At 48.5% G+C, this 13,097-nt stretch overlaps 1 protein-coding gene across 1 annotated transcript in view; it reads right to left on the reverse strand.

Moving 5' to 3' along the window:
* LOC118081251 (uncharacterized) overlaps positions 1-13,097 on the reverse strand; it is a 31,726-nt gene that overhangs the window by 3,702 nt on the left and 14,927 nt on the right. Inside the window, exons 8-10 of the mRNA XM_035107370.3 lie at positions 10,013-10,857; positions 5,592-5,735; positions 3,904-4,054 (exon numbers count right to left, since the gene is read on the reverse strand). Of these exons, the coding sequence (XP_034963261.2) occupies positions 3,904-4,054; positions 5,592-5,735; positions 10,013-10,857 (1,140 nt within the window). The remainder of the gene's footprint in view (positions 1-3,903; positions 4,055-5,591; positions 5,736-10,012; positions 10,858-13,097) is intronic.

Raw genomic sequence — 13,097 nt, forward strand, 5'->3', positions numbered from 1 at the left:
TTGTTATTCCACACCTTTCTCCAAAACCGCGTACCCGATCACCCTCAAATTTGCCCACAACATTGGATCCGCATGTGGGAGTGTGTCTATCCACTTACATTGACCGGATGACACACCTAGCATAGGTAGAAACATGGATTTATGTAAAAAAAATTGCGCCCTCCAGTGGCCATCCAACAAACAAAGGACAAACATACTCCCACTATCCCTCTCACCTCGGAGACCATGCCTCCACCAGGGAGCAGGCTGCCCTGAGAGCAAGCAGCTCCCCAGGGACATGCGCCCGCCCCGTAGATCGCGCACCCGAGAGCAGGGTGCTCCCCATCCCTCTGCGTCCACGGAGAAGGCCGCTCCACAGTCCGCGGCTGCCCCACAGATCGCGCCGCCGCCAGGGAACAGGGCTGCCTCAATAAAAAGCCACTCCCCATCCCTCGCCGTCCGAGGCCGTGCCCGCCCCACAGATCACGTCGCCGGCAAGGAACAACCCGCCCCGGGAGACATGCCAGAACCCAGATCCAGCCCGCCCAGGGAGACAGGCCACATCCCAGAGACTGCCCAACCAACAGACTCCACAACCTCAAAACAAGAACAACACCACAGATCAATGCGTACCTCAGACCTCTACATCCCTTCCATTCCACAGAGCAGTGTCCAGGTAAGATCGAACATACTTTACACTGTGCAGATTTCAACCCACCCTCAAGAACTTCCTGCCATGCCGCCTCAACCCCCCCCCCAACATCCCCCCCAACCCACCCTCAAGAACCTTCCAAGAAGGAGTACACAGGTAAGACGCAAAATGTTGGACCAGGACTGCATACAGTCACACCCCACACAGAACTCCCAACACTGGACCCATGACCACCTCCATGTTCCCCTTATTTTCCAACACCACCCACCCTCTATAACGTCCTCCCATACCAACTTACACGATTACCCACCCATCCACCCCCACAAAACTCCAACCTTGGAACCCCTAACCGCCTCCATGTTCCCATAAATGTTACACCCCCTTCATAACTTTACACTCCACCCAGTTACACCAATCACTCCTCCACAACTCCCACCTCCTGACCCCTGACCACCTCCATGTTACCCTGACTCTCCAACACCACCCACCCTCTATAACTTCCTCCCATACCAACTTACACTATTACCCACTCACCCACCCGCACAAAACTCCAACCTTGGACCCCTAACTGCCTCCATGTTCCCATAAATGTTACACCCCCTTCATAACTTTACACTCCACCCAATTACATCAATCACTCCCCCACAACTCCCACCTCCTGACCCCTGACCACCTCCATGTTACCCTGACTCTCCAACAACACCCACCCTCCATAACTTCTAACCATCCCAACTTCACCACTATACTAAATATCTAACACCCCCCTAATTATAATACAATAATTTGTAAAATTTCTTCGTATTTTTTTAATCTTTCCACGTTTTAACTACGACCACGGAAACTCCTGCTCAAGTACCAACGAAAAGATCCTCCCCCTTCGCACAACGACTACGTGAAAGGCACTTGACCCGAACCAATAACACCAACAACGCCATCCTATACAGAGAAAACCAAAACCACAACAACACAGACTACGCCATCACTGACGCACCAACAACATACAGAAAGAAATACCAGACTTAAGAACATTAACTACCTTCTTCCTTTCTTCCTAATTTCACACACAAAGCCACAGCAACGTGTGGCAGGGCCAGCTAGTAGATACATAAAATGATAGGAGCATAATGAAATATTGTTGAAGCAGGTAGGTAGCCGTGTTGGTCTGAGTCGAAGCAAAATAAAAAAAATTCCTTCAGTAGCACCTTAAAGACCAACTAAGTTTATATTTTGGTATGAGCTTTCGTGTGCATGCACACTTCTTCAGATACACTAGAAACAGAAGTGTCAGACCCTATATATATACAGAGGGTGGGGGGGGTGGGTGGGAATGGGTGATGGGCTGATGGGAGTGGTAAACCTGTAGATGGCTGTTAATGGCTGCTGATGGCTGCAATTAGTCCTGGGCTGAGGTGCTAAAGAAAGCTTGATCATGCATAATGAGATAAGAATCCGATGTCTCTATTCATCCCAGGTGCTTCCATGGTTTTAAGCTTGGTAATGATTTCCAATTCAGCAACTTCTCTTTCCAGTCTGTTCCTGAAATTTCTCTGTAATAAAACAGCTGCTTTGAGATCTTGTATAGCAGTGTTTCTCAACCAGTGTGCCTCCAGATGTTTTGGGACTACAACTCCCATCATCCCTAGCTAGCAAGACCAGTGGTCAGGAATGATGGGAGTTGTAGTCCCAAAACATCTGGAGGCACACTGGTTGAGAAACACTGTTGTATAGAATGTCCTGGGAGATTGAAGTGTTCTCCTACTGGTTTTTCAGTCTTATGGTTATTGTTGAAGCAGATAAACATAAGAATCATAGACCTAGAAGGGAGCCAAAGGGTCATCTAGTCCAACCCCCACAATGTAGGAAACTCAGCTAAAGCATCCATGATAGATGGCCATCCAACCTCTGCTTAAGTAGAGTTTAGAACACTTATAAGTCAACAACACTTATTGACCTACATTTGTTCACAGGGGGAAACCTACAGACAACAGTCCAAAAGCATACCTTCTAGCATTTCTCCAATGAAAATAGGGACATTCTATTCCTATGCTCTGGTCCATGGGGTCACGAAGAGTCGGACACGACTAAACGACTGAACAACAATTTTACTGGCCATCTGACTTGGTTGCCCCAGCCACTCTGGGCAGCTCACAACATATATAAAAACAGAATAAAACATTAAACATAAAAAACCTTCCTAAACATGGCTGCCTTCAGATGGCTCAGGAGTCGGAAAACTCCATACTCTCCAACATTTCTCTGGCGAAAATAGGGACATCCTAAGGAAAAACGGAAGGGTAGCGGGTGGCACTGTGGTCTAAAGCACAGAGCCTAGGGCTTGCCGATCGGAAGGTCGACGGTTCGAATCCCCGTGACAGGGTGAGCTCCCGTTGCTTGGTCCCTGCTCCTGCCCATCTAGCAGTTCGAAAGCACATTAGTGCAAGTAGATAAATAGGTACCACTCTGGCAGGAAGGTAAGCAGCATTTCCCTGGCTTACTCTTGCTGGCCACATGACCCGGAAGCTGTCTGTGGACAAACGCCGGCTCCCTCGGCCTATAGAGCGAGATGAGCACGCAGCCCCAGAGTCTTACGCGACTGGATCCTAACGGTCAGGGGTACCTTTACCTTTAAGAAAAAGCAGGACATTCCGGGATCAAATCAGAAAACTGGGACGACTTTTGTAGATTTGGGACTGTCCCCGGAAAATAAGGACACTTGGGAGGGTCTGCAAAAGGCACACCAGGAGTTGTGTATATATGGGAGTATTTTAAAAAGCAAGTGGTCCTCATCTTGTCTCAGGTGCCAAGGAACAGCCTCACCCGTCACACCCCTGAGGCCACATATGTAGGGCAGCAGGACACGGTTTGAGGAATTTTGTTTCGTGGGCTAGAGAGGGACTGCTGCCACGACCCACAAGTCTCTCACTGCTGACTTGATTCAGGACCCATCACGGCGTTAAACAATGGAACTTACTGAAAAATAATTTTCTTCACACCAGCCAGCATTCATGGGCGTAGCCAAGGAGGGTGACGGGCCACACCCCCAGATCAAGTAAAACATTAGAAATATTTAACTGACCAATCACACCAGTTCTGCCCCCCCTAACAAAAATCCTGCGCCCATGCCACCATTGAAAAACATTCCTTTCCTTTTCTACCGTTTATCTCTCACAGCCCAGAATTCTTGCCCTGCAACCTTCCTCGTTTTCGTGCGAGGGGAGCTTCCTTACCCCCAACATCTCCCCAGATCCCCATCTCCATTCCCTGGAACTCACCAGATCTCTCTGAGGGTCCTGGGAGGGAACATCCAAAGGTTGTGGGGGACAACCTGACCAGGTCAACTGTCCATCTTCCTCCTTCCATCCTCACTAGGTTTGTAGGATCAGCCTCTTTCATCCTTCCTGCGGAGTTCAGACACTGCAGGCTCTGGGAGGGAGGAAGAAGCAAAGGGAGCCTCAGAGGCCCTGCAGGGATTCTCCTACCCTAGATATTCTCCTGCCCCTGGAGAAGCTCAAAGGGGGCATCCCCTCTGCAACAGTCACCAACAGTAATGTTTTGGGATTCCAAACAAATCAGTCTGCTTCCTCTATCCTTTCTTAAGGCTGGCATGATACGCACAGTAGTGACCTGAAAGTAGATCCCATTGAACTCAGTGGAGCTTACTTATAAGTAAATCTGCAAAGGACTGCTGTGCATATTCTCCCTCTTCTGACACATTGCTCCTCTTCCCCTCCCTTCTTCCAGTCAATACCTTCTTGCCTTTTATTTCCCCTGTGTCTTTTCTGCTCACTTGGGGGAGGGGTTCCCCCAATCCATCTATTTCTCCTTCCCCCCCCCAACCCCTTGGAACTCAGCTGACCCAGCCTTAAAGGGTGCTGGAGGTGGGGAGCCCCAATTCAGGACATTTCTAGGATCACAGATCTTTGAAATTATTTTGCAGAATTCAGAAGTTTAAACAAGCTTCAGGTTCCAGGGAGGGAGGGAGTCAGAAACAAAGGGAGCTTGAAGGGATATTTCTTGCCACAGAGTTTCCTTGTTTCCACTCTCCATTCCTTGGTTCTGATTTAAAAGAGAGGTAGAGCTGGGTATCGTCCGCATACAGTGGTACCTCTAGTTACGAACTTAATTCATTCCAGAGGTCCGTTCTTAACCTGAAACTGTTCTTAACCTGAGGCACGCTTTCACTAATGGGGCCTCTTGCTGCCGCCGGCACATGATTTCCATTCTCATCCTGGGGCAAAGTTCTCAATTCAAGGTAACTACTTCCAGGTTAGCGGAGTTTCTAACCTGAAGCGTTTGTAACTCGAGGTACCACCGTACTGATGAACACCCAGCCCAAACCCCCTGATGATCTCTCCCAGTGGCTTCATGAAGATGTTAAAAAGCATGGGGGAGAAGACGGAACCCTGAGGCACCCCACAAGTGAGAGCCCAGGGGTCTGAACACTCATCCCCCAACACCACTTGCTGGACACGGCCCAGGAGGAAGGAGTGGAACCACTGTATGACAGTGCCCCCAGCTCCTCTAGACCAGGCACGTCCAACAGGTAGATCATGATCTACTGGTAGATCACTGGACATCTGTGGTAGATCACTGGCAGATTGCTGGCTCCCCAGCTCAACAACTTTGGCTCCCCTAAAAAAGCCCTGACCCCCTCCCAAATGGGAATTCCCTCCTCCCTGGAAAAAAGCTCAACAACTACGTATGACCTGAACCCCAAAAAACCTGATCTTCCTCCTCCCGAAAAACAACAACAGGGCTTTCCCTCCTAAAAAAAGCTCAACAGTTTTGACCTGAACTGAACCTCCTGAAAGTGGGTAGATCACTGCCAGTTTTTAACTCTGTGAGTAGATTGAAGTCTTGGGAGTTGGCCACCCCTGCTCTAGACGGTCCAGAAGGCTGTTATGATCGATTGTATCAAAAGCCGCTGAGAGATTCAACAGAACTAGAAAACAGCTTTCACCTTTGTCCCTAGCCCACCGGAGATCATCGACCAGTGTGACCAAGGCAGATTCAATCCCATGATGAGGCCTGAATCCTGATTGGAAGTGATCCAAATGGTCCGCATCCACCAGGTGCGCTTGGAGTTGTCCAGCCAGATGGGTACTTAATCAACTTGCCCAAGAATGGGAGATTTGAGACCGGGCGATAGTTGGTCATATTGGCCGGGTCCAAATATTTCTTTTCAGAAGCGGTTTAATAACCACCTCTTTCAGCGTCTTGCAAGGCTCTCTCACAGAGGAAAGCATTCACCACACCGCAGAGCCCATCACCCAGCCCTTCCCGGCACGCATTTATGAGACAGGATGGGCAAGGATCAAGGAGACGGTTGGTTTCACTGGTCTAAGCAATTTGTCCACATCCTCAGAGGTAACAGATTGCAATTGATCCCATGCAACTTGACTAGACAGGACTCTAGCACTCTCCTGCCCCGGCCCTGTTCCCATGGCGGAGTCTACCTCTTTCCAAATCTGAGCCACTTCATTTGTAAAAAAAACTTTGCAAAATCACTACATATCTTGGGGCTTGAGTTCCTTACCGGGCCTGATGGCGAAGGTGGCTCCATTAGATTGCGAACCACCTGAAAGGGTCTCCTGCTGCTGTTTACTGCAGATGCAATAGAGGCAGTGAGGAAGGTCTTCTTCGCCATCGCTATTGCCACTTGGTAGGCTCGATATTGAGCTCAAACCTGTGTCCAGTCCAATTCAGAATGTGTTTTCCACCACCAGCGCTCTAGCCGTCTCAGCGATTGTTTCATCGCCCTCAGCCCCAGGGAAAACCACGGGGCTGTCCAGGCTCCATGCAATCAGAGAGGGCGCTTCAGAGCCAGACAGTCAATAACTCTGGTTAACTCCACATTCCAGCGGGCCACCAGGGAATCAGCTGAAAGGCCATCAACATGGGATAAAACATCCCCTACCACTCTCTGGAAGCCAACTCGATCCATTAAGTGGCGGGGGCGGACCATCTAAATTGGTCCAACCTCCCTGCAGAGGGAAAGGGTCGCAGAGAAGTCCAGTTGCACCAAGAAGTGATCTGACCATGGCACTTCTTTAATTTCTCTTTTACTTAGTGTCAGATCACCAACATCCGTAGAGGTGAACACCAGGTCTAAGACATGTCCGCGGCTATGAGTTGGGTCAAACTTATTCAGGGACAGCCCCATGGAGGCCATGTTTTCCACGAAGTCCTAAGCGGCCCCTTGTAAGGTCTTGTCGGCATGGATGTTAAAAGCCCCTAGGACAACCAAACTAGGTGTCTCCAGGAGCACAACCGCCATGACCCGAAGCAGCTTGGGCAGGGAATCCTTGGTGCAGCAGGGAGGTCGGTACCCCAAAAGGAATCCTGTACTGCCCCTATTGCCCAACTTCCAGAACATGCACTCAGAAAACTGGGTATTCCAAGATAATGACTTCCTAAAAATCACTGCACCCTCCTCCCTGCCCATATAACCTGGGCTGCTGTGCGTAAGAGAACCCTGGTAGACAAGCAGCCATGATCAAGTCGTGGATGACAACGATGTTGTGAATCATTTGCCTGGCATTGCACAGCAACACCTTTAGGTCATGTTGGTCTCACTTGCCGATTCCAGTATCCTCACAGTCAAGACCAGACCCGGAGGCGGGGATAGTATTCAAACAATGACTAAAACTGCCTCCTCGGTAATGACGTGGTCTGGTCTTAGTGTATCTACTCCTCCTACCCGTGATCACTGATATCAGGTGTGCCTGTGTATCCCCCCCGCCTGTGTAACCTGCCCCAGCCATTTTGTCAGCCCTGACTCTCTCCCCTTCAAAACAGAACACAAACTAAGCAATGAATTAAAAAAAACCCAGGAGAAACTAATTAAGAACAACTATTTACAATTATTCTGAAATTAAACAGGTCCCCAGCGCTAACTAAACGTTGATCCCACACCCAAGAGAACAAAAACAAAAGAAAACAACCAGAAATTTAAACGCTTCTGAGTAGACACTTAGCTATTTACTAGATGCAAGTCAGTAGCACCAGACGAATCCATTCAGCTAGGCGCTGGGGTGGATTCTCCCTCTTCCCTGTGTCTTGCAGAGCCAGGCTGATGCACTGGGGCAGTTAGGGACCATTAGGTCCAGTCGTGACCGACTCTGGGGTTGCGGCGCTCATCTCGCGTTATTGGCCGAGGGAGCTGGCGTACAGCTTCCGGGTCATGTGGCCAGCATGACCAAGCCGCTTCTGGCGAATCAGAGCAGTGCACGGAAATACCGTTTACCTTCCCGCTGTAGCGGTACCTATTTATCTACTTGCACTTTGACGTGCTTTCGAACTGCTAGGTTGGCAGGAGGTGGGACCGAACAACGGGAGCTCACCCCGTCATAGGGATTCAAACCGCCGACCTTCTGATCAGCAAGCCCTAGGCTCAGTGGTTTAACCCACAGCGCCAGCTGCGTCCCTTAAGGGGCAGTTACAAGTAGTAATCAAAACCGGAGCCTCAGGGATTGCCCTCTCCAGGTAGAAACAAACTGGGACTGCTCCAAGAAAATGCAGAAAGGAAAAAAGATTCAGCAGTGCTAGGCCGCCCTCTGGTGGGCTGCCTCTTACCTGCTTGTGATTGGCTAAGGAGAGAGTTAATCAGGATTTTTAGATTTTAAAAAAACGATTCCCCCCTTTTATTCTCACTTTACTCTGTTGCCCCCTAGCCTCATGCTGTGCCCCCCCTTATGTAACTTTCACCTACGCCCCCCTTGGAATATCCTCTTCCCCACCCCCCACCCCGGGTTGAGAAACACTGATGTAGAGAAACAGGAGAAAGAGTTTTGGGTCTTTTTGGGGTTTTTTAGCATTGAAAGTTCTTAAGGCTGGAATTGGGAACCTTTGTCTCTCCAAATGCTGCTGAAATAAGTCCTATCAGCTCCAGCAAACTTGTTGTGATCCAGCAATTCCTGGGAGGGAGCAACTGCTCTCATTTTTCAAATGACACCAACAGGCCTGATCTGGTGTGCACAAGCAACCGGTGGTTTCTCCTGCATGACACCTCCAGCTTTTATTATTTATTATGACACTCACCATTTTATTAAATTTGTATACTGCCCTATACAAATTTAATAAAATGGTGAGTGTAATAATAAATAATAATAGCTGGAGGTGTCATGCAGGAAAAATCGCTGGTTATTAAATTTATATACTGCCCTATGGGACACGGGTGGTGCTGTGGGTTAAACCACAGAGCCTAGGGCTTGCCGGTCAGAAGGTCGGCGGTTCAAATCCCCGCGATGGGATGAGCTCCCGTTGCTCTGTCCCTGCTCCTGCCAACCTAGCAGTTTGAAACCACGAAGTGCATGCAAGTAGATAAATAGGGGAAGGTAATGGCGGGAAGGTGAACGGCGTTTCCCTGCACTGCTCTGGTTTGCCAGAAGCGGCTTTGTCATGCTGGCCACATGACCCGGAAGCTGTATGCCGGCTCCCTCGGCCAGTAAAGCGAGATGAGCGCCGCAACCCCAGAGTCGTCCGTGACTGGACCTAATGATCAGGGGTCCCTTTTCCTTTTTTGTACTGCCCTATACACGCAGGTTTCAGGGAAGTTCACAGGATAAAATCACAATATAAAAACACAAAATATATAATCAAAACAAAAACAACTCCCTCCCCCAAAAAATAAAAACACATTTTTAAAGGGCATTAGATGCCCTGAGGAAAGTATTCCACAAACAGGGAGGCACAGCTGAAAAGGCCCCGTTCTCGTGTTGCCACACTCCAGGCCTCTCATGGAGGAGGCACATGAAGAAGGGTCTCAGAAGATGACCTCAGGGTGCAGGTAGGTTCATATGGAAAGAGGCGGTCCTTGTTGCTGTTGCTATATGCCCCTCGTTGTCAGTGGAGACAGCGGGTGAGGGGATTGGGGAAGAGTCCAATGGCAGGACTCTTTTCTGGGACCCTCTTTTCCATCTTGGAGACTTCCAGCAACGCCTCTCCTGCCTTCAGCTTGGCTCTCCTCTATGACCACCCCTTGCCTCGTAGGGGGCACTGAACCTCCCTATAAATATTCCACTATCCATCCTACCCACCACTCAAACTCCTGCCCGTCCCTAACACTGGGTTACAGAAGAAATGCCACAAACTGTTTCTACATTTAAAAAGCAAGCTGAAAGCAAAAAAAACCCTTCTAAGATCTAGTTACAGGTAGGTAGCTGTGTTGGTCTGACATAGTCGAAACAAAATAAAACAAATTCCTTCCAGTAGCACCTTAGAGACCAACCAAGTTTGTCATTGGTATGAGCTTTCATGTGCTCATGCCAATGACAGTGTATCTGAAGAAGTGTGCATGCACACGAAAGCTCAAACCAATGACAAACTTAGTTGGTCTCTAAGGTGCTACTGGAAGGGGAAAAATTTATTTTGTCCCTTCTAAGATGTTTCCCTGTGAGTTCTTTGATGCTTAGTTAGGGAGCTACTGTGACGAAAACTCTTGTCGCACTCAAAGCATTTATGAGGATTCTCCTCCATATGAGTTCTTTGATGATCAATAAGGTGACAACTCTGAATGAAGCTCTTTCCACATTCAAAACATGTGTAAGGCTTTTCCCCTGAATGAGTTCTTTGATGCCGAGTAAGGGAGCCACTCTCACGGAAGCTCTTGTCACATTCCCAGCATTTATAAGGCTTTTCTCCTGTGTGACTTCTTTGGTGCAAGGTAAGGGAGTCTTTGCGACTGAAGCTCTTTCCACACTCCAAACACTCATAAGGTTTGTCCCCCGTATGAATTCTTTGATGCTTCGTGAGGGTGCCTTTGTGCCTGAAGCCCTCCCCACAGTCCAAACATTTGTAAGGTTTTTCACCTGCATGAGTTCTTTTATGTCCAGTGAGGATGCTCCTCTCATGGAAGCTCTTTCTACACAGCTTGTCCCCTGTATAAGTTCTTTTATGTCTACTGAGGCTGCTGTTCTGACGGAAACACTTTCCACACTTCAAGCATTCATACGGCTTGTCCCCTGTATGGATTCTTTTATGTCTAGTGAGGGTGCCGCTCTGACGGAAACACTTCCCACACTTCAAGCATTCGTACATCTCTCTCCAACTTTGATTTCCCTTAACCTGAGAAGCGGTGGATTCCCTCCCCACCTGCTGCATCTGGGTCCCCTCTTTCCTGTAGGTTCCAACTTGAACCCGCAGTTCCCGTTGCTCCTTCTGCTGCTCCACTCTTCCACGTGGCACTTCTGATGGTTCTCCTTCAGTGAGGAACTCCCCAACATCTCCTAATGGATTTAAAAGGAAAACTGGTAAGATGCTGTGTCTCTATAAGGCCTCATCCACACAGGACATTAATGCGGACTTTAATGCTGACTTGAAGCTGCTTGCATCTCTATTTTTTATTTTGCATCATCCACAGAAAATCCTAAGTGACAGCTTGACTTTACGTCTCTTAAATTCAGAAACATGATACAGAGCAGACTTTCCCAACAGTTTTCCGGCCGTGGCCCCCTTCCGACCTTGTTTCCTTCCTGTGGCCCCCCAACCCCATCCTACTGGTAGAAAGATAGCTATGTAAATGTTTTCTTTGTAAATAGAATAGAACATGCTTTATTTATAATTTTTTATAATTTATACAAAATGCAACTACATAAAATGATAGGAGCTGTAAGAGAGAGGGCTTGCAGAGAGCAGCCCACTCTGCTTGCTTCCATCAGATGGGAGAGCAGCAGCAAGTCTGGGAGGGAAAACCAGGAACAGGAAGGGTTAAGACGGGTCAAGACGGGTCCAGGGCTCTGCAGAGTCCTGGAGGCTCAGCTCCAGGTTGGTAGCAGGGAAGCAGGGGAGGAGCTAGCTTCAGCAGGGGCTGGAAAGGAGGGAGGAGGTAGAACGGCACCTCAGGAGCCTGGTTTGGGACCACGGAGGACCCGAGGAGGGGCGTTTGGATGCCCAGTCTTAAAAGTAGGGTCAGAGCCCACGAGACGCCATTGTGGGCTTCTGCCCCATGCGGAGCAGACATGATTTGAGACATCTCACCACTGTATATAGCATGCACAATAAAACTCTGAAAATCCAGAGGATGTGTGGAGTGCTTACTCGGGAGTAGCCAACACCCATCTGTGACAGGAGCATAATGAAATATTGTTGAAGCAGAAAAACATAGAATTATAGGGCTGGAAGGGAACCCAAGAGTCATCTAGTCCAACCCCCACAACGTAGGAAACTTAGCTAAAGCATCCATGACAGATGGCCATCCAACCTCTGCTAGAAACCCAAAGGAAGGGGGTTCTAGACCAGGCATCCTCAAACTTCGGCCCTCCAGATGTTTTGGACTACAATTCCCATCTTCCCCGACCACTGGTCCTGTTAGCTAGGGATCATGGGAGTTGTAGGCCAAAACATCTGGAGGGCCGCAGTTTGGGGGTGCCTGGTCTAGAACCTCCCGGGAGATCCATCTTCCATGTATTATAAAAAGTCAACAGCACTTATTTGACCCCAGTTGTTTGACACAAAGGGGGAAACCTACAGATAACAGCCCAAAAGCACACCTTCCAACAATTATCTGATGAAAATAGGGATGTCCTATTCCATAATAATAATTTTACTATTATGGGTAATACCCCACCCATCTGATTGGTTGCCCCAGCTACTCTGGAAGATTTTTTAAAAACTTCCCTTTACAGGGTTGCATTCAGATGGTTCAGCAGGGGGATAATTCCATACCCTTCAACATTTCTCTGGTGAAAATAGGGACGTCCTAAAGAAAAGTGGCACATTTGGGATCAAATCAGAAACTGGAATGACTTCTGTAAATCCAGGACCGGAACTGGAAAATAGAGACACTTGGGAGGGTCTGCAAAAGGCACACAGGGAGTTCTGTATATATGGGAGAATTTAAAAAAACAAGTGGTCCTCACTGACCTGGTGTGAAAAGATCCTGGCTGCCTAGACAAAACTATAGCCCCACAAACCCTTACCTGGGAGTAAGGTGCACTGAACTCAGTGCTGCTTTCTTCTGAGTAGACACTTAGCTATTTACTAGATGCTCCCTTGTGGGCTGCCCCCTTACCTACTAATGACTGGCCAAGTAAATACTCAATAGGGATTTTTTAAAGGGGGGAAAAATAATTTCCCTGCTTTTATTGTCACTTCCATCTGTGCCTCCCCCCAGCATTGTGCTGTGCCCCGCCCCGATTTACATAATTTTCACCTGGGACCACCCTGGAATATCCTGGGGCCCCGGTTGGGAAACACTAATATAGAGAAACAGGATAAAGAGTTTGGGGTGTTTTTCATTTTTCAGTTGAAAGTCCTTAAGGCAGGAATTGGGAACCTTTGGCTCTCCAAAGGCTACTGAAATAACTCCCATCAGCTCCATCAAACATGGACATTTGACAGAGAGGATGGTGTGATCCAGCAACTTCTGGGAGAGAGCAAGGCGTCCCCACACCCATCTTATGGGGAAAAGGAGGCCCTTGGGAGCATTCCTACTCAGGGGGCAGAATAAGATTAACAGAGGCTGGCT

Source organism: Zootoca vivipara, chromosome 2 (genome assembly GCF_965207765.1).
Source record: "Zootoca vivipara chromosome 2, rZooViv2.hap1.1, whole genome shotgun sequence".
Classification (NCBI taxonomy): domain Eukaryota; kingdom Metazoa; phylum Chordata; class Lepidosauria; order Squamata; family Lacertidae; genus Zootoca; species Zootoca vivipara.